We start from the raw sequence: 22,670 nt of genomic DNA, 5'->3' as shown, positions 1-22,670 counted from the left end.
AAAATCTGGTGACAGAGCCTCTTTAAAACGACAATATACCTGTTCATAGGCAGCTAGTCCGGTTTATACAGGCTTGGTAAAGTATCTTTATTGAAGGAGTTAAGAAACACACTTTGTAAGAATTGTAACTGGTTACCTTAGTGGTGACACAACATTTCGACTTGTGCACAAAATCGGTTATTAAAATTGAGGATATTTACAATTAAGTTCTGGTAATCTGGCATTTGTGTTTAGAAGACAACTAAACTGCATGATGATTCTGAGGCTTGAGCCAAGAAAACCAGTTACAAGATGCCTCGTTTGGTATAAAAACGTATTTATTTTACGAGTACATTTGTTGTGTTCCAAATCTGACATCTATTAAGTCAGATTTATGTTGGCTTAAAGGAGTTTTACTAGACTTTATTTTATTTTTTTTACCCCTTCAGGACACACCTTGTTTTGGCCTTGTGGACACAGACAATTTTTTTTTTCAAATCCGACCTGTTAAGTGGTAAAAACTTTTGGAATGCTTTTTACTTACCAAAGCAATTCTAAGATTTTTTTTTTTTCTCGTAGCATATTGTACTTTGTTAGTGGAAAAATTTGTTTGATTTAAATTCAGTATTTTTTTTAAAAATGACCAAATTTAGAGAATTTGAAAAAATTAGGATTTTTCTAAATTTTTATGTATCTGCCTGTAAAACCGTTTTACCACACAAAATGGTTACTAGTTAACATTTCCCATTTGTCTACATTAGATTGGCATCGGTTTTTGAACATCCTTTTATTTATCTAGGGGTAAAGTGAGCAATTTGACCGTACAGGTTTTTTTTATTTAGTGGAATTAGACCGTGAAAATTCTAAAGGAGTTCTAAAGGAGAAAAGGCACCCCAACATTTGAAAAGCAATTTCTCCCGAGTACGGCAATACCCTATATGTGGTAATAAACTTCCGTTTGAACACACGACAGGACTCGGAAGGGAAGGATCACCTTTCAGGTTTTTGGAGCTCAAGTTATGCTGGAATGGTTTTTGGGTGCCATGTCGCATTTGCAAAGCCAGAGTGACCAAAACAGTGAAAACCCCCCAAAAGTGACCCCATTTGAGAAACGACAGCCCTCAAGGAATTTATCAAGGGCATAGTGAGCATTTCGACCCCACAAGTTTTTTCTAATAAAATGAAAATTAGCTCAGATTTTTCCATTTTGCAGTAGAGAAGGAAGAAAAAAAACACACCCCAGCATTTGTAAAGCAAATTCTTCAGAGCATGGCAATACCCCATATGTGCTCATAAACTGCTGTTTGGACCCACAGCGAGGCTTAGAACGGAAGGAGCGCTATTTGGCTTTTGGAGCTCAAATTTAGCTGGAATGGTTTTCGCATTTGCAAAGCCCCTGAGGGATTAAAACAGTGGAAACACCCCAAAAGTGGACCCCATTTGGTAAACTGCGCACCTTAAGGAATCTAGGGGTATAGTTTGGATTTAGACCCCACAGGTCTTTTGCCGAGTTTATTAGAATTAGGCTGTGAAAATGAATACCAACATTTTTTTCCACAAAAATATTGAAATTTTTCATAAGGCAGAAAGGAGAAAAAGCACCCTAACCTTTGTAAAGCAATTTTTCCCGATTACGGCAATGCCCCATATGTGGTCAGAAACTGCTGTGTGGACACACGGCAGGGCTGAGAAAGTCAGCAGCGCTATTTGGCGTGCATATTTTGCTGGATTGGTTTTGGTGCGCCGTGTCGCATTTGCAAAACCCCTGAGGTATCGGTGTACACTGGAAGCCCAAAAGAAGGTACCCCATTTTGGAAACTACACCCCTCAAGGCATTTCTCATTTGCCTGGACATAACGCAGGGCTCGGAAGTGAAAAGCGCCCTGAGCATTTGAGCCCTATTTTGATGATTTTCACAACATTGACCCACAATTGCGGGGCTCTGAGGTCAAATAGTAAAACAACCCCCCAAGTAGTGACCCCTACTTTGGAAACGACACCCGTTAGGGCACTTTAAGGGGTGTAAGGAGCATTTTGACCCCACAAGTGGCTTTTCATTAGAAATTAATGTGCAGCGGATGGTGCAAAGTGAACATTTCAATTTTCCCCAGGACGTACCGATACGTCGTGGTGCGGGAAGGGGTTAAATCAGTCCTGGGTACTCCAGGTGTCTCAGTTTTTCTATAGAGATTTAGTCTCCGACATCTATGTCAACTATGGCAATGACTGACTTTTTTAAAGATACACTACTCATTTAATTCAATACACCCCAGATTGATTTCTCTGTAAAGGATGAACAAGATACGTGTGTTTTGCACAGAAATGCCTATATCCACCGTTTTTAACACTTAAAGGGAACCTGTCACCAGCATTTCACCTATTAAACCAGCAATACCTGGTGGTAGTGGGTGAAAAATCATTTCTATATAACCTAGAATTGTCGTCTTAGTCGGCTCTGTAGCTTTAGTATTCAGTGTTTTAGTGTTCCTGTGCTGTATGCTAATGAGCAGAAAAGAGTCAGATCTGCTCTTGAAAAGAGTCAAATCTTCGTTTGAAAAAAGTCATATTTTCATTCCTGAAGTCTTTCCGCGTTTCCCCGGCCTCCTTACTTTTGATTGACAGCTCGTCGCCTTTCCCCAGCACACAAAATCCCAGGCTTGTGCATTGATGTCCTCTTCTGGGGTGTGCGCACAAAGGGACGCCGGATTATTACGATAAAAAGCGCAAAATGTTTGCAGACCGTTATTTACAGTCGGGGGAGGAGTTTAGGAGAGGGGATAATGGCAATGAACTTTTGATAGCAGCGGCCAGTGAGGGATAAGTGAAGTTCAATAGGTGAAATTCTGGTGACAGGTTCCCTTTAAGCATTTGTATTCTTTGTATGTATTTATTTACATAAATATTCTTTAAAACTAGCTTTTGAAGAAAAAGTGCTATAAAACCTGTGTAAAAGAGAAACTGTTTTTGTTGCCCATAGCAACCAATCAATTTTTTTTTTTAGAGTTGTGAAATAAACTGCGCTGTTATTGGTTGCTATGGGCATCAGACCGTTTCTATTTTACACAGGATCACAATACAAGGCAAGTTCGTGAAAATGCGTAAAGTGGTCTTGTAAATGGCTCCCAAGAAGGAGATAATCTAAAAGCGATCTGCCATAGTCATTTTAAGAAATGCAGGGCATAGTCTGCGGGAACTTGCTTACATGGAAGTCTCTCTTTATGGCGTGCAGTGCACCCTCAAAATATACGCTGAGTGTATGTGATCAATCACAACCTGAACAACCTCGAGTGAATTCATCCGTTCCTCTGACGGAAAGGTTGAACGGAACCCGAATGCTGATGTGAACAGGCCCTAAGTCCCCCTGCACATGCCCCCAGCTGTGTGCACGGTCCGTGATTACGGCGTGGACGGGCCACAGAGTGTCCATCCACAATCAGACAGTTTAGTTCTATGAGCCCGGATAATGACATGGCATATCATTTTTTTTTTTTTTTTTTTTTGTGGTCCGGGCAATGCACGGACCGTGGAAACCATAGGAAATCATACCTTCTATACTATCTGCAGTTGCGGATAGTATACGGCCGCAGAACTGCGGTTGTGTGCATGATGCCTAAGGCTGGGTTCACACTGAGTTTTTTGCTGGCAGAAAATCTGCCTCAAAATGCCGTTTGCCATTTTGAGGCAGATTTTGCTCTGCCTGCAGGTCGATTTTCCGTTGAGCGCCGAGGGTGAAATACGCTTCTTCTGCCTCCCATTGATGTCAATGGGAGGTCAGAAGCTTAAACGCCCTTCTTCCTCTCCTACGATTTTCCGAGGCAGTTTCCACGTCAAACTGTGTGAACTGGCCCTAAGAGTGGATATTTTGAGAGAATTTAAGGAAATCAAGGCCCAACTCATTTGTAAATAATGTTCATTATTTATTTCAGTTACTTATATAGCGCCAACATATTACGCAGCGCTGTACAGGGGTCCTCTTCTTTTTTTTTTTAACTGTCCCCATTGGGGCTCACAAACTCCATGCAGATGTTGTCCTTGGTTGGATTTGAACCCAGGACCCCAACGCTGCAAGGCAATAGTGCTAACCACTGAGCCACCATGTTCATGAAACTAAACCTTATTTACCTACATACAGTAAACCATGTTCATCACAAACTAGTTTCTCTTCATTTCCAAAAAATCGATGATTTGGGTTTGTTAAAGGGCTAGTATTTAGTGGGGTTCACTGACTCATGTCACCCACTATTACTATCTCCTTTTATTAGGGTCACTAGGGTTATGCCTAGATCCCCCTACCTTTTTCGTTAAATAAGGCTATCTATTTGCCTTGCTACGAAGTGTGTGTGTGCGCGCGCAGTGTTTCACGACACAAGTGTATAGTAAAGAAAGGTTTATAACCAACAAGCAAATCACTCGGTTATTAAATATGAAATACACAACACAGTAAATATATATGTTCACGGTATAGTATCAGTATACCTCAATACACATAACTTAATATGTATTAGGCCTCATTTACACGAGCGTAATATACGCGCGTGCTTTTCACGCGTGTCGTACGCACCTATATTACTCTATGGGGCAGTGCAGACGATGCGTGAATTTTGCGCAGCGCGAGTGCGTTGCGTAAAACTCACGACATGTTCTATAATCGTGAGTTTTTCGCGCATCACGCACCCATTGAAGTCAATGGGTGCGTAAAAACCACGAAGGTCGCACGGAAGCACTTCCATGCGAACTGCGTGATTCGCGCAAGAGCTGTCAAACAATGTAAACAGAAAAGCACCACGTGTTTTTCTGTTTACAAACATCCCAACGGAGTGTCTTAGACATGAGCGAACCGAACTTTATCGGGTTCGGCCGAACTCGTTTTGACCGAACCCGGCAGGAGACAGTCACTGTGCAGGGTGCTGAAAGAGTTAAACTGGTTCAGCACCCTGGACAGTGACTTCCGATTCCAATATACTTGAACGTGTAAAAAAAAAAAAAAGTTCTGACTTACCGATAACTCCCGGCTTCTTCCTCCAGTCTGACCTCCCGGGTTGACAATTCAGTCCAAGTGACAGCTGCAGCCAATCACAAGCCAAGCACAGGCTGCAGCGGTCACATGGACTGCCGCGTCATCCAGGGAGGTGGGGCCAGATGTCAAGAGAGGCGCGTCACCAAGGACGCGTCACCAAGGCAACGGCCGGGAAGTTCTCGGTAAGTACGAACCTCTTTTTTTTTTTTTAAACAGGTTACTCGATATGGTGATCGGAATGCACTGTCGAGGGTGCTGAAAGAGTTACTGCCGATCAGTTAACTCTTTCAGCACCATGGACAGTGACTGACGTCGACTAGCCTCATCTCTATGATGGCGGCTGCGCGAAAATCACGCAGCCGCGCATCATACACGGATGACACATGGAGCTGTCAAGTGCCTTTTGCACGCGCAAAACGCACACGCTCGTGTAAATGAGGCCTTAAGTATACTAATACTACACACTGCACAGTACTAGTACAATATATTACAATACTATACTAACAGTACCTGTACAATCCTATACTAGTGCCTAATCATTCATATAAAATACAGTACACTCACGCTTGCTTCTATGTCCCACCCCCACCTGACTAACACTCCCTGTAACTAATGGGTTAATCTTGTACACAAAAAGGGGGGTAGGAAAAGAGTTGCAGCTGTATGGCAGTAAAAGGCTCACAGTAGGGAGGTTTTGGTAGGACTAATACAGCTTCTTCTGTATTTGTGTGTAATGTGCAGGGCTGGGAGAGGTTTAAGGGTTAAACCAATGTGCAGGTAGTGTAGGTTTAATGTGCACGGCTATGGGAGGTGAATATGATGCCAAGGGACCATGGGTTAAAGGAACAGTGTCACCAGAAATTTTTCTTTTTATATCCGTTTTATGTTAGGGTTTTATTAAAAACGTTTATATTTATTTGTGTGTTACTTTTTTCTATTTTTACACTTTTTCTTCCCTATGGGGGCTGCCATTTTTTTTTCCATTTCTGTATGTGTCGATTAACGACACATACAGACATGGAATACGGCAGCTCCAGTCCCATAGGGACTGCGAACGGGGCCCGTTCCATCCACTATGGTGTACGCCGTCTGTGTGAACAGCGCATGTGCCGCTCCCACACAGTCCAATTTGAAATGCGCGCCGTCCGGCGCCATTTTCCTGTGGACCGGAAGTCGCGGCCGGACAGTAAGATTACTACTTCCGGTCGTGGCTTCCGGACTTGTGCACATGGAGCAGCGGCAGCAGACGGAGCGGACGGACCGGAGGGAGCGGCGGCGACTGGAGCAGGTAAGTGATTACTATGTATGTTCGTGTTTCAATGTGTGTTTACTAGTGTATGTAAACCTTCTACACTGTGTGTTAGCTCAAAAAATGGCGACACACAGTGTAGGAGGTTAGACCGTTCAAACCCCTCGTTTCTCCCGGCACTAGCCAGGATAAAGGAGGGGGGGATGCTGAGAGCTCACTAGAGCGAGGGATTTTTTCCCAATTTTGCAGCATAAAGCAATGTGGTTGCTTTACCACATGCAATGCTGCAATTTTGGGAATTGCTACATCTAGTGACCAGTGCTGGGAAATATTATAAATTGAATCCAATTTATTATATTTCCTGACTCGTGAAAAAAATAAAAAAAATTAGAACAATGTTTAATCACCTACACACTAATTGTTTAACTAAAAAAAAAACAACATGTTTTGCTGGCAACACATTCCCTTTAAATGTATGGGTACCAGGGGTAATGCTTGTTGTACTGGGCGAGAGAGAGTTAAGTGCTGCTGCACATGAAAAGAGGGAGGATAGTTTTTTTTTTTGTTTGTTTTTTTTTTAAAGCGTTAATTTCCAAATCTCTTAGTACAAAAACAAGTATAAAAAAAAATCCCCAATCTAAAATTGAATGGCATTAAACAAGGCATCACTATTTATAGTACAATTACAATCGATAGCAGATATATTGTACATGAAAGGATATCACATTGATGTATGAAAGTTTAAGACCATCAGGAGGACCAAGGTGCCAACATTCAATTCCTAACAATAACGGTGTGTTCACACGGCTTAGCAAAATACGTCTGAAAATACGGAGCGGTTTTCAGGCGAAAACAGCCCCTGATTTTCAGACTTTTTTTTAACAACGTTTTTTCACGCCCGTTTATGGAACGGTTTTTCAATGGAGTCAATGAAAAACGCCTCCCAAAACGTCCCAAGAAGTGTCCTGCACTTCTCTTGATGAGTCGTCATTTTACGCGCCGTATTTTGACAGCGACGCGTAAAATAAAGGCTTGTGGGAACAGAACATCGTAATTCCCATTGAAAGCAATGGGCAGATGTTTGTAGGCGTATTAGGGGCGTTTTTTCAGGCGCAATTCGAGGCGTAAAACGCCCGAATTACGTCTGAAAACACTGTGTGTGAACATACCCTTAGAGAACAAACATTCACACTACATTCATCCAAATGCTCCGATTTTCCCCAAACCATTCCACCCCTGCCTTCAGTGTAGATAAAAATTTAGACCGCCGTTTCTGAAGTCTCCAACCACCTGGACCAGATCCTTCCAAATTTTTCAGGACGTTTTCTGTTGAGATACAATTTTTGATATATAGGCACATATTTATTTACCAGTTGCTTCCAATGTACCAAACACGGACTCTCCATGGCTTTCCAAGTCATAATCATAACCTTTCTAGCACAAAACAGAGCAAAACGAAAAAATATCTGGTCATAGTAGTCCTGTATAACTTCATTCATAATGCCCAAGAGACATATCTGAGGGGTGAGGAGCTGAGGGAACTACAGTACTTCTAACCAAAAGGGCATAATCTTGGGACACAACCACACAGTATGCAGATATGTGCCAACATCAGCATTGACACCTAAAACATCTATCTGACGCAGAGGCTCCAATTCTCTGGAGTCTGACTGGTGTATAGTAAATCCGGTGCAGAAACAGAGATTGTATCACAAAATCTCTTGCACTTATAACCGAATCAAAGATTGAAAGTTCTACTTCCCTCCACTCTGCCTCCACCAGGTCAGGGACATGATCTCCCCTCCACCCCATAAATGCCCTATCAAAAGGTCTCCGCCCAAAGGACAGAAGGTATATGTTTGGGTGAGGACCTTTGGAAGGTCTGGAGCACCAAGAAAAGGTCCTCCAGTCTACAGAAACCCAACTTAGGAGCTATAGAGCTTAATTGGGCAAGGGGGCGGATACTTACGGGTGATCCGCAGGGAGCAGGAGGTCCTTCGTTGGTGGTGGTAGGGAAGTAAGAGAGTGTGCAGCAGGCCTGCTTTTCTTTTTAAACACTCTGTGCACTTCTGCATGACATCGCTGTGCCAAATTAATGCATGTGCAGTGAGGGGGGAGCAGGCCGTTGGAACCTCCTGTGACGTGGTATACAATACAGGATGTGTCTACCGTTTATGGCCCCACCTGGAGGGTAGGAAACAAGACGAACAAAATAAATCTTCAGACAATGCAGCCGGCTGGAGCTAACTGTCTCATCTCATTACCTGGGTCGTTTTCCAATGGGCATTGGGTGGTGTATTGATAGAAATACTCAGCATGTAATGCCTGTATGTCTCTTAGCCCCCATCAAGCATTGAAATTAATAGGTTGTCAATTTAAAAATAAATAAATAAATAATTTAATAGTTGACAATTTATGTAATCTATTTTGTTATTTCACGTTGACTTCATTGTAATTCAAAGTGATCATAAAACCGATGTCAATGGATGACATTTTGTGGTCAATTGAAGCTGATGGCAACTAACTTTTGCATCCGTTTTTTGTTTTGATCCTTTTAAATAACCATAATAAAAAAAACACAAAACACCATAGTTAACCCCTCCCCACTGCATGCTTGCATTCTGGGCCCTAATGAGAGCTATAATTTTTACAATTTTCATGTGGACATAGCTGTATGAGGACCTGTTTTTACGGGATGAGTTGTATTTTTCAATGGCACCGTTTTGGGGTATGTAGAATTTAGCCATTCTATGCATTTTATATGTATGCGGTTTTTACTGTGCGGCGTAGATAACAACATGCTACCTTTGTTCTATGGGTCGATACGATTACGGCGATACCAAACGTATGTATTTTTTTTTATGTTTTACTACTTTTGCAGAATAAAAACACTTTTGAACTAAAATTATTTTATTTTGCATCGCTGCTTTCCAAGAGCCATAACTTTTTTTTATTTTTCCGTCAATGTCGCCATATGAGGGCTTGTTTTTTGCGGGACTTCATTGCTACCATTTTGGGGTACATGTGACTGAATGATTAACCCTTTTATTATTTTTTTGTGGGGGAATGGGAAAAAATAGCAATTTTGCCGTTTTGTTTTTGCATTTTTTCTTTGCGGCGTTGACCTTGCGGTTTAAATAATATGATAACTTTATTTTTTGGGTCATTACGATTGGGGGATACCATATATGTGTAGTTTTTATTTTATTTTGACGCTTTTACAAAATAAAAAAATTTTTTATGCCCAAAAAATGGTTTTATTTTTTTTAATGTGTACCTTAATTTTTTATTTCACATACATTTTTTTTTCAGTCTCACTAGGAGACTTCACTATGCGATCTTTAGATTGCAGATATAATGCTTTGGTGTACTTTGCCTGTCGGTATAAAACTCTGGCACGTCCTAATAGGTATATAGCAAGGGCAGACCTGGGGGCCTTTGTTGGGTCCCGGCTGCTATGGCACCCCACCGGATGCCCGCAATTGCATTTGCGGGCCGCCGATAGGTGAGAGAGGGAACTCCCTCCCCCTGTAAACAACTCAATTGCAGCAGTCGCTAATGACCGCGGCATTTGAGGGGGTTAAATGGCTGCGATCTAAGTAAACTTCGATCGCTACCGTTGGAGCAGGAGCCTGGCTATCATCAGACAGCCGAGCCCCAACTCCAGCCTGCACGGGGGACGGATTAATGACCTCCGTGAAAAGGCATATCGGCTGTCGTTAAGGGGTTAAAATCATTGAAGCAGTACAGTGACTAGCGTGAATGTATCCTTAATACATAAGATTGCTGTATGATCTATAATAAAAGTAGGGGGGCTATTGCAGAAAGACAGCATTAAAGGGGTTTCTCCACTACCGGATAGGTCAGGAGTACATGATCTGTGGGGGTCGGACACCCGGATCCCGCACTGTTAAGCCGCTCCGGCTGCCTCCGGGCACCAGGCGTCCATACCGGAAGCAGATCGTTTCGGTCATTGAATAGCGGCCGAGCTGCCGTACTAAAGCTCTGCTCCTATTCAAGTCAATAGGAGCAGAGCTGCAGTTCGGCAGCACGGCCGCTATGAAATGTACGAAGCCAACTGCTTCCGCCTCTGTACATTGCATAATAGGCCATAACATCCGGTGTCCACAGGCCACCGGAGCATCTGTTAGGTGCGGGGTTTGTGTGTCTGACCCACACCGATGATGTACCGATGACCTATCCGGTGGATAGGTCATCCGTTGTCCAGTAGTGGACAACCCTTTTAATGGTGGCTTATACTGTATATTAGAAAGTTGCACTACATCCGGATTGTAGCCTTTTGGTGCCAGTTCTTTACAGCACTGAACCCCGTTGTGATTGGTTTAATAAACTACGCTCACACTACTTTGGCTATACAGGCAGAAAAGAAGTGATGTATATATCTTGATTTTGGTATTCTAGTAAGGTTCATTAACCATCTCAAACAGGTTTCTTCTCTCTGTATCAGTGTCTGGAGCTGAGAATCTGTGAAAGCGGTAGTGGTTTTTGACACCTGTTAATTCTTAAGAAAAGACTGTGGTACTTGTAATGAATCATCACAGGAAGGACTGCATCTCTATCCTTTGTAGCATCGGCAGCTTGTGCACGTTGTGTATGCTTAGTATCTACAGGCCTTTTATTTGGCATAAGTATTCAGCAATCTCAGTGCGGTTTTAATATCTTTACTTATATAGCAATGGTGATGGGTCTGAAGGCATCCATTGCTAGATATAAGGTAGGGCTGGGCGATTGACCTAAATCAAAATCACGCTTTATTTGGACATGTACCCTAGATTACATTTAATGAACAATTATTTAGGACACTCCCCTATTTGCATGCCACACCCCCTATTTGCATGCCACGCTATTGAATGAAACTATATATATATATATATATATATATATATTACACACATATATATATTACACACATATACTCAACATTGAAATTGCAACACAAAGAAGGAAAAGTTCTGGAACTGTGGAAATCGCATGGTAGATAGACATTTTAATGATATGCAAATGATAAAATAATGGAAACAAAATATGCCAAAGATTTTAATTTATTCAGTATTGAGTGTGAGCGTCACACGCAAAAATACATGCAGTTTCGCCTTGGCATGCTATTAATGAGGTTATTAATGATTGTCTGAGGAATGTTATGCCGCGCTGAATGCACCTGGGCACGCAAATCATCAAGATTGGCTGCTGGCAGCTCGCTTTGCAATTGCCGACCAATGACGTCCTAGATGTGTTCGATGGGAGACAAGTCCGGAGATGCTGCAGGCCATTGTAGCACGTTTACGCCACGCAGGCTGCTCACCGTAGCATGAGCAACATGCGGCCTGGCGCCGTCCTGTTAAGAAATGATTTCTGGGACACTTTGGCGAAATGGCCGTACCGCTGGTTCCACGACCAAATCAATGTAGTGCCGAGCTGTTAGTGTACCTGAAATGAAGGCTAGAGGGTTCCAGTTACTGTACATTATGCCACCCCACACTAGAATCACGGCCTCCACATGGGCATCGCCATGAAGTCTTCAGACCAATCTCCAGCTATCATTGCGTCTGAGACAAAAGCGAGACTAATCGCTGAAGAGGGTAGTCCTCCATTAAAATCCTACTGTGCACCATGATAGCCTTTGAGATTGGTGGCGTGTGGTCAATGGAACACCTGTAGCTGGATGTCTGGCTCATAGCTCAGTATCGTGCAAACGCCTTCTGATGGTTTTGTGTCGACACTGGGTGCCGCCCTAGGCTTGGGATATGACATCCAATTTCACTTGCAGTACAGAATGGATCACTACTCGCCATTCTTCCAATCAGATAATCCGTCCGTGTAGACCTGTCATTCCCTTCGTCGTTGTTCTCCCAACCTACGGGACAAGCAACGTTGAACAGGGATGACATCTCGGCCTATGGGCATAGCGATCTGCCGGAGTGATAAATCAAGGTCTCTCCTTTCAAGGAGTCTGTCCCTATCCGTTTGCGACAAGTGGCACGTCGACGAACACGAGACATCGCAAAACCATCCCACAGAGCTTGATCCGATTTTTGAGGTTTCATGTGGCTAAAAATTTTTTGCTTTCAAACTGGCATTTATGCCCCTTCCACATGCCACAGATTGGAGCTAGGTGCGTGAAGTTTTTATCATTTGCAGATCTTAGCGACACCTGCTACTTCCTCTATTTGCATAACCTTACGGCTTGTCCCTCTTGGTGTTGCAATTTCAATGTTGAGGAGTGTATATCCCCGTGAGCCTGCTGTATACTACTGTATATAATATACCCCCTATAGTGCCTTTCTAACCAGTATAATGCCCCCATAGTGACTATTAAAAAGAATAAAATACTTCCCTAACCCTGTTCCTACGCCGATTGGAGGAGATCCCTTGGCAGATTTGCTCCAGTCTCTTCTGTGTGTGGCTCAGCGCAAACAGGCGCGATGACGTCACTGCATTGCGCCAGGCTGCTCATAGCTGGTGCTAAATAGTGAATAGCACAGCAGGTTACGGTCGTCACGATACCAGAATTTGGACTTCGATACCGATACTTTGTTTAGTATTGCGATTCTTGATACCAAAAGGATACTTTGCCAAGAATATTAATCAGTTAGTGACCGCCAATACGCCTTTTCACAGCGGCCACTAATGGACTTTACTGTGGGGTGCTTCAATAGACCCTGAGCTGTCTGCCCATATATGGTATGTCCCTTGATCGCATCATAGGGATTCCCTGTGATGCGATCCAAAAGGCATCCCGCTTCTCAATTTCCCCTTGAATGCTGCCGCTCCTGACTGTAAGTGTGCGTGTGGCCGGCGCTGCAACAATGAGTGCCGGCACTGAAGACAGAACATGGGGGTGCATTACCTCATGCTGACCGCGCACGTGCACACTTGTCAGGAGAGGGGCAATAGCTGTATTACATAGCCGCAGTCCCGTTCTGACTACATTCATGTATTACAATAATAAGCTGTTAGGCCACGCCTCTTCATACCAAAATACATGAATTAACGTTATTGAACCGTTTCAGGGTGCACGGCATCAAAATAGTATCGATCTTTTGTTGCATCGTACAACCCTAGAGCAGATAGTAACTGACTGCTTCCTGCTCCACCATTGGATTCAACTGTATCTGCACCCTCACTGCGTCCTGAGGAGGCAAACAGTTTAAACTGGGAAATAACCAAACTGAAAAAAACTTAATGCGCATGATGGCATTTATCTGTGCTGGAATTTGGTTTCATTAAAATTGAATTGCGTAGCCCTAATATAAGGGTATGCTAAAACAATCAGATTACCAACAATATATCTGTTGTGCGTTTACAATTGTGGTGGCTGCAAACAGCCAGAATTGTATAGCTTAAATCTGTCTATGCTAGGGATTTGAAGATCTGTGTCTGGGGAAAAAAAGAGCTCCAGACACTATTGGGATATATAAAGAAATGAATCCGCACAGAATTTGTGTGGATAATTTTGCAGATGTATGACACTCTCTAAAAATGTTCTTGGCCACCAATACTGAACATGATATCAGCATGTCTTGTAACCCTGCTGAGATCTTTTTTCTTATTTGTGGCTGTATCTTTCTTTTCTTCCTTCCTTTTTTTTTTGTTTTTTTTTTCCGTTCCTTAATCTAATTATTATTAGGGGTTGCTTTTTACAGAGTGGCTGAAGGGAAATAATTTGGCATTCTATGTGAAATAATAGGATGAGCTATCATGCTCCCCCCCCCCCCCCCAATACTTTATTTCAAGTGCTTTTTCTCTTTGAAGGTAGCAGCATAGGACAGGGCAGGATCCTGCAACGTTTCCCTGAAAAAGATTGGGAAGATAACCCCTTTCCCCAAGGCATTGAGCTTGTAAGTATTGTAAGACCATAGAATAGTACTTTTACTGTGATTTGAGCAATATTCTCTGCAGGTTTTTTTTTTTTTCAGGTACTACTATTTTGAAGGTCCTTCAAGTAAAACTATTTTATGTATGTATACATACCAGGGTAGGGCTGGGCGATTTTATGATCTAATTCAAAATCACAATTAATTGAACATGTGACCTCAATTACGATTAATGAACGATTATTTATGCTATACCCCTTTTGCATACCACGTCCTCTATTTCCATGTTAAGCCATTGAATTACTATTTATCCCCTGAGCCTGCTGTATACTACTGTATATAATATACCTCATGACACTGCCCTCACACCTTATATTTCCCCCATAGTGTTCCCAACACAATATAATACCCCATAGCTGCCCCCACACAGTATAATGCCCCCACAGCTGCCCACACACAGTATAATGCAACTATGGCTGCCCACCACACAGTATATTGCCCCCCATGACTACCCTCCTCACAGTAGAATACTCCTATAACTGCCCTCCACACACACAGTATAATGCCCCTATAGCTGCCCTCACACAGTATATTGCTCCCATAACCGCCCTCCACACGGTACAATGCCCCCTATAGCTGCCCTCCACACTGTATAATACCCCCATAACTGTCCTCCACACAGTATAATGCCCCCTATAGCTGTCCACACAGTATAATGCCCCCTATAGCTCCCCTCCACACAGTATAATGCCCCCTATAGCTGCGCTCCACATAGTATAATGCCCGCATAGCTGCCCCCCACACAGCCCAAATAGTGCCTAATAAAATACATATTCTCCTAACCCTAGTCTAACGACGAGTTGAGGAGATTCCTCTGCTCCTCCAGTCTGTGTTGCTGATCACAGACCGGCACGATGACCTCACTGCTTTGCGCCTGTCTCCCCCAAGCCTTGATCGTTCGGTAATACTTTGAAAGGTAGAGCAGGGACCTTACGGTTCCCTGCTCTACCATTGCATTCAACTGTATCTGCGTCCTGAGGAGAAAAAAAATTGTAGAAACCGAAATATGCAAGATGACCACGATTAATTGTGCTGAATTTTGGTTTCGTTTTATTTTTTTTTCTCCAATTAATTGCATAGCTTTAGTTCATTCCATCCCCATTAATTCTTTCACTCTGGTCCCTCAAATGCGAGTTTCCAAGGTGCTCTATACTCAATAAGTCCTTAACATCACTGAAAATGAACAATACGGCTGCACGTTACTGGGCTGCACAACAGAAGATGGCAAATCAACGCCTCCTTCTCTGACATCACTCTGTGCTCTGTTGCACCACACAGACCACCTGCTCTGCCCCTCTGCCCCCTTTATTCACTCTGCACATAATACTGGTAATACTGAGGGCTCCCTGATCCATTTTTTTCTCTGATTCCTCCTGCATTAAGACCAGTTAGCAGAGAAAATGACCTGAAATGAAGCATAGAGCTGTTCGGTAGTATTAGAGTTTTATATGCAGCTTCAGCCAATAGCTGCAGAGCGCTGTGATATCACAGAAGGGGGCAACATTTTTGCAACTTCTACTGTACAGCCCACTAAGGCCTCATGCACACGACCGTATTTTTGTCCACCCGTAAATACTGGCATAAATACGGGTCCTTGGTCGCACGTATTCGACCCGTATTGCACCCGTATTTACGGGCACGTTTTTGGCTGCAAAATTGCACAGCACTAATCGGCAGCCCTTCTCTCTATCAGTGCAGGATAGAGAAGGGGCAGCCCTTTCCGAGGTAAAAGAAATTAATACTTCCCCGCCCGTTATCTTGGTGACGCGTCCCTCTCGACATCCAGTCTGACCTCCCTGGATGACGTGGCAGTTCATGTGACCGCTGCAGCCAGTGATTGGCCTGTGATTGGCTGCAGCGGTCACATGGGCTGTAACGTCATCCCAGGAGGCCGGACTGGAGGAAGAAGCAGGGAGTTCTGGGTATAAACGTCTTTTTTTTTAATAATTTTTTTTTTTACAGCTTTATCTATATTCTGATCGGTAGCCACTGTCCAGGGTGCTGAAACAGTTACTGCCGATCGTTGAACTCTTTCAGCACCCTGGATAGTGACTACTTACTGACGTCGCCTAGCAACGCTCCCGTAATTACGGGTGCACACACGTAGTCACCCGTTATTACGGGAGCCCCATAGACTTCTATGGGACTGCCCGTGCCGTAATTACGACCTGATATAGGACATGTTCTATGTTTTTCAATGGCACGGGCACCTTCCCGTAAGCATACGGGGAGGTACCCGTGGCCAATAGTAGTCTATGGGCCCGTAATTAAGGGAGATGATTACGGTGATGTGCATGGGGCCTAACACAGCATTTTGTAATTTCCAGTGATGTTAAGGACCTACAGTGCGCAAAGCTTTGAGATACCAAAGTGAAAGAATTAACAGCTGTGGTATGTTACATGACCCTAGTAGGTCAATTTTTACTAATTCTGAAAATATGCCTGCACTTTTATTAAAATGTAAAAAATAAGCTCTTTTATGATGTGCTGTTTATCTATTTTTATCTTGTTTTGCTCTAAATTAGTTCTGTCAACCCAGTGGATGGCAATTGTGTGCAGAAAAGAATCCTCCGACATTCTTTATTGCTGTTTTGACAGACATCAACTCAGAACGTCATTACTGTTGTTGCTTCACTTTTTGGGAGGAGTGTGCACAGGTAAATCCATTTTATATATATTTTTTTGCTTCACACCCACATTATGTTGTCCATCTTACTTTGTAATGTTGTTTCTTGCCTTGACATATGGCATCAACAAGAAGTGAAGGTGGTTTTTGTTGCAATGCCACATTGTACGTTCTTCTTTTCTCCCAATGATGAAAATAGTCCATTGTCATGATGGGTTAATAATTGTCATGTATTTATAAATATTCTCCGTCTCAACAATGGTCTGTGTATGAAATGATGGCATCATTGTAAAGCTTTACTTTCAGGGTGCAGAAATATTCTGAGTATAAATCACCAGACACCGGCTTCTGTTGTTTAGGGTCTTCGAAGTCACGAAAGTGCCCACAGCGTGATTATTGCATCGTGAACCTTCATGACAGATTCTCTAGTTTTATCAAAGAAGCACTCCAGTAAAAAAAATAAAAATGTTTCCACGTATTCCTACTCGCCAGCGATATTCTAGCAGTTTCGTTTGTTTCTTCCCAGCTCAGTTGCATCCATCTGTTTTAAACCCTTTCATTTTGGGCAGCTGCGTCATGTGATAATAGTCTGACCACAAAAATAGACCACGCTCTCACGTGTAGACAGGAGGTCATTTCCTGTGTGTCTGACTTCCTGTGAACTACAGGATTACATCATCACCAATCAAATCCTTCCTGGCAGCTCCGAGACTCCTCCCTGCTTTTCTGTATGTCACTGATGAATATAGTGCTGCTGAAGAGATCATTTCTGCCCTATCTAAGGCACATATAATAGGCGAGTCCATACAATGATTAGCTGCAGTTATAAACTCCTCTGACTGTCTATACTATATGCTGTGTGCAGAGAGTCCAGTGTAGTTATATGCTACTCACTGTACTCTGCTTGTGAGGATTGACATGGAGGAATCTGTCACTAGCAGGAGGCAGATGAGACCGGCTGAGCTACATCACATAGAACTTCTGTCCTCACGCTGCAGAGTGTATTCTACGTCACTGATCTATCACTAGCAGGAGGCAGAGGAGACCAGATCAAGACACAATAGGATACACTGAGGCCCTACAGTGGGAGTACAGAAGTTCCATGTCACTGATCTATCGCTTGCTGCACTTAGGGCTCATTCAGATGAGCGTGTTCCTTGTCAGTGTGCTGTTCGTTGATATAACTCGCAGCACACGGACCCATTCATTTCAATGGGACTATTCAGACGTGCATGAGTATTCACGTAGTGAGTGTCCATTGTGTGAAACTCGCTGCATGTCCTATATTGGTGCTTTTTTGCGTACCTGGTCGCCCAATGAAGTCTAAGGGTGCGTGAAAACCACAGGGAGCACACGGACTACATCCGTGTCCTGTCCGTGTTTCACTCGTCGGTTACAAAGAAATGCAGAGAAATAAAAATAAAAAAAGTGCTTGCACGGACAAGCCACACGGACAAAAAATGTAGGAAAAATGCTGCGTTTTTTACACACGCAAATCTGACCCGCTCGTCTGAATCTAGCCTTAGATTTAGAGCAGAGCAAGTGCGGACTCCGCCCCCTCTGCAAAGCCAGGAGCATCATTGGAAATGTAGTCTGCATTAGGGGAACCATATCAGATGGGAAGTAGGAACCAAGATGGCAGACAACCCATAAATGGCACATCAATCAAAACCGGTATAAACAAGCGCCTCTACATTATCCTTTAATAGCAGGCTATGCTTCACTATATAGGCAAACAATGTTTGAGCGCTTATTTAAGAATTGTTAATTTCTAGGAACGCAGTGCTAGTCATACTGTTCTTAGGCTGGTTTTTAACTGCCAATGACACGATGCTGATCCAGGGGCCAAGTTTAAAGGGGTATTCCCATCTTAGACATTTATGGCATATCCACAGGATATGCCATAAATGCCTGATAGATGCTATAGGATTCTGTTGTACGGACGGCCGTTCCAGATACGGGTGACGAGCAGGACGCTCTGTTTCCTACTCTCTCTTATTGAAGACTTATGAGCAGCCAGCAGCGCAGGCTTTACACAGTCCGTGCTGCTGGTAGAAGACAAATCTGTAATACAAGTGACTGAAAGTGGAGATACTCTTTAAGCTGATTCTGACTCAATTTGCGCCAAGAATTGGGCGTACATGCCTTGTACCAGATTCTGTGTGTTTAGACCATTTTTGTGCCTCACTAGGCAGTTTTGAAAATTTTCTAGAAAAGTAGCTGTGGTTCATAGTAGTCTTAAATTGCGTAAGGTGTGGCGTAAGGAACGGAAAAGATTCTAGCGAGATGCGCCAAATAACACATTATGCGCCACTTTTATAGGTTTGGCGCATCTTCTGCCTGGTTTAGATTTAAGTTGTCAAAATTTAAGACTGTAATAATCTCCCCCATGATGTCAAAGATGGAGCAACTATGTAACCTCACTGCACATACTCATTCTATAAACAGTGCGTTTCTTAAGGCTACGTTCACACAGAGTTTTTTGACGCGGAAACCGCACCAAAAAGCTCGTCAAAAATGGCCCGAAAATGCCTCCCCCTTCACGGTGTTTTATGGCCGCGGGTGAAAATCTGCGTGCAGGGAGAGAAAAATCTGCCTCAAACTTCCAAACGGAATTTTGAGGCAGAAATTCTGCCTGCAAAATACTCTGTGTGAACATAGCCTTAGCGTAAAGACCTAGAAGTCCATGTGTTGAAAACTTCTCACCATGTGTTTTGCTCCGCAATTAACATTACATGTACTTCATAGAATGTTATTGACCAGAGAGATGGCGAAGCCGAGGAAGATGCCCCTTTGCCATCTGCGGCGCAGCTTTATGCTCCAAAGACTCTGGTACTTGTTTCACGTCTGGATCATCCGGAAGTCTTTAGGGTGAGTGTCCTTTGCTTGAGTAACATGAGCTAGCTTGGTATGTCTTCATACTTTATATATTATATGTAGACAGGGCCGCCATCAGGAATTTCTGGGCCCCATACAGATGTATGGGCCCCCTCCATTACCAGGGGTGGACAACGGAAAGTGTGGCGCTCATGTTTGTACGTTATATGCGTTAACCGATTTTGGTGCTGATGTCAATTACAGTGAACAAAACCATGGAGCAGGCAGTGACCAGTTAATGCTCTGTATTTTGTTCAATTTAAAGTGAACCTTTCACCTCCCCAAACATGTGCAGCATGTAATGGGGAGGGCTGAACAAACCCAGGGGCACTTTAAATTTTTTTTTCTACCTCCCTCCCTTATTTAGATATCGGTGCCGTTATATTTGGCGCCCGGTATTTAAATAACCCCCTGAACAGTCAATGGGGCGTGTACTGGCAAGGGGGAGTGTTACTATGGCTTCCACACTGTCTAATCATATATGGACAGTGTTACAGCTAGAGCGAGGAGAGAAAGCACACGCGCTCACTCAAGCTTTCAAGAGGAGTCTTCTGCCGAACTGCGCTCTCTCCTCTCCACAGCTCTTACACTGTCCGTAGCAGTGACACGCCCCCTTGCCAGTTCGGTAGACAAAGTACAAGACTGATCTCTCACAAGAGATGAGCGCGCATGCGCTCTCTCCTCTCTACAGCTTTTACACTGTCCGTAGCAGAGACACGCCCCCTTGCCAGTTCGGGTGAAAAGACTGCAATCGCGCACACTCTCTCTCCTTGCTTTTGCTGTGGCACTGTCCATATCTGATTGGACAGTGTCACAGCCATAGTAACATTCCCCCATTCCAGTACATGCCCAGTTGACTGTTCAGGGGGTTATTTAAATATCGGGCGCCAAATATAACGGCACCGATATCGGCGAATGGGAAAACCCGCAGCAGAAAATCAACAAAAACGCAGCATAAATTGACGTGATTTAAATTCCGCTCTGCAGGTCAATTTAACGTTTATGCTGCGTGGTTTTTCTGCAGTGTGGGCATGAGATTTACAAAATCTCATCCTCTTTGCTGCTACTGTAAATGCTGCGGAATTTCTGAACAGAATTCCGTTGCGGAAATTCTGCAGCGTTTAGCTACGTGGGAACCCGGCTTTACCAATTCCATCTAAGTTAGAAACAAAGATGTGATCGATTACAGCTTGATCTGTCCGATGTCACTGAACCCGTCAGTCCCGCTGACCTGACGGATTCAGGTCTCAGAACTAGATACAGCTGCTCTGTATACAGGATATAAAGCCGCTGTATCTCAAATAGTAAAAATAATTTGTAATAATATGTAATTGCCCGGCTGCACCAAACACCCTGATTGAAACCTTTTTTTTAAAAAAAAAAAAATAGTCTAATGTTTACATAGCCTTTAAACAGAATCCCCGGATATGTCGAACCGCATGTCGGACGCATTTCCCGGACCCAACCCCGTGCAGGGAGCCGGGCTCCTAGCATCATAGTTATGTACGATGCCAGGAGTCCCTGCCTCGCTGCGGGATAACTGTCCTATACTGTAATCATGTTTTCAGCACGGGACAGGGGAGGCAGGGACACCTGGCATCGTACATAACTATGATGCTAGGAGCCCGGCTCCCTGCACTGTGTTCGGTCCGGGAACTGCGGCCGGCATGCGGTCTGTATATCACGGACTGAACGCGGTCGTGTGAATTAGGCCTTAGGGCCAGTTCACATGTAGCGTAAATACTTTAGTTTTTCCGCAACGGAATTCGTTGCAAAAAATCTGCAGCAAATACAGTAGCAGCAGAGTGAATGTGATAGAACAAATGTCATCCACACGCTGCGTAAATAGTGTGCAGTATAAACGCTCAGAAATTGACTTGCGGTGCAGATTTTTATTCCGCAGCATGTCCGTTGTATTTGCGGAATCGCTGCTTATTTGTTGAAGGTTTTCTCCATTGAATTAAAAAAATGCAACTCCTAAAAAAAATAAAAAAATCTTAGTTATACAGGAGTTTGGGTTTCTTCCTCCAGTGCGGCCTACTGAGATGACGTTTCATCCCATGTGACTGCTAACAGGCCGGCGAAATGCTGCAGCTTCCGCAGCGGACATTCCGGGCAAAAAACTGCACCACAGTTTGGTGTGGATTTTCGGTCGGAGTTCCCTGCGGCGCACAGGGCGGATACGCTGCTTTTATGCAGCGTATCTGCCCCGTGTGAACTCAGCCTAAGGCCGGATTCACACAAGCGTGTGCGTTTTGCGCACGCAAAAAATGCAGCATTTTGCGTGCGCAAAAGGCACTTGGCAGCTCCGTGTGTCATCACCATATGATGCGCGGCTGCGTGATTTTCGCGCAGCCGCCATCATTATGAAACTCTGTTTGGATGTTTGTAAACACGTGGTGCTTTTCTGTTTTCATTCATCCTTTTCACTGCTGTTGCGCGAATCACGCGCGTCCCACGGAAGTGCTTCCGTGTGGTGCGCGTGATTTTCACGTACCCATTGGCTTCAATGGGTGCGTGATGCGCGAAATACGCAGAAAGAACGGACATGTCGTGAGTTTTTCGCAGCGGACTCACGCTGCGTAAAAACCACTCACCTGTCTGCACGGCCCCATAGACTAATATAGGTCTGTGCGACGCGTGTGAAAATCACACGCGTTGCACGGACGTATATCCCGTTCGTCTGAATAAGCCCTAACAGTTAAGTTCTCCCTCCCCAAGAAAAATTAATAATGAATCCCTTCTCCCACACATAGCATTCACAGCCAAGTCACACCCACCCCACAAAAACGTTTTACACAAAATCCCCATCCCCACATATATAATTTACAGTTAAGTTCCCCCTCCCCCACAAAAACGATTTTTAAAGAATCCCCCACACATAACATTACAGTTCCCTCTTACCTGTCCTGGAGGAATCTTCCTGAGGTGTTACAAGTTGCAGGCAGGAGGGGGGGAGCTGTGTGGCACTGCTCCTCTCCGGCTCTTCTTCCTCCGTCCTCCCTGTCTTGTGGACGGCTCCCTCCA

The 22,670-nt window shown here is 43.8% G+C and overlaps 1 protein-coding gene across 3 annotated transcripts in view; it reads left to right on the top strand.

Annotated features, from left to right (window-relative positions):
- The window catches only part of SBF1 (SET binding factor 1), a 211,465-nt gene that overhangs the window by 73,100 nt on the left and 115,695 nt on the right, over positions 1 to 22,670 (top strand). For all 3 annotated transcript variants that reach the window (XM_075857594.1, XM_075857593.1, XM_075857592.1), the window contains exons 2-4: positions 14,019 to 14,104; positions 16,666 to 16,797; positions 19,515 to 19,637. In XM_075857594.1, coding sequence (XP_075713709.1) covers positions 14,019 to 14,104; positions 16,666 to 16,797; positions 19,515 to 19,637 — 341 coding nt within the window. The remainder of the gene's footprint in view (positions 1 to 14,018; positions 14,105 to 16,665; positions 16,798 to 19,514; positions 19,638 to 22,670) is intronic.

The sequence above is a fragment of the Rhinoderma darwinii genome, chromosome 3, assembly GCF_050947455.1.
Source record: "Rhinoderma darwinii isolate aRhiDar2 chromosome 3, aRhiDar2.hap1, whole genome shotgun sequence".
Classification (NCBI taxonomy): domain Eukaryota; kingdom Metazoa; phylum Chordata; class Amphibia; order Anura; family Rhinodermatidae; genus Rhinoderma; species Rhinoderma darwinii.
This window is presented reverse-complemented; position numbering and strand designations above follow the sequence as displayed.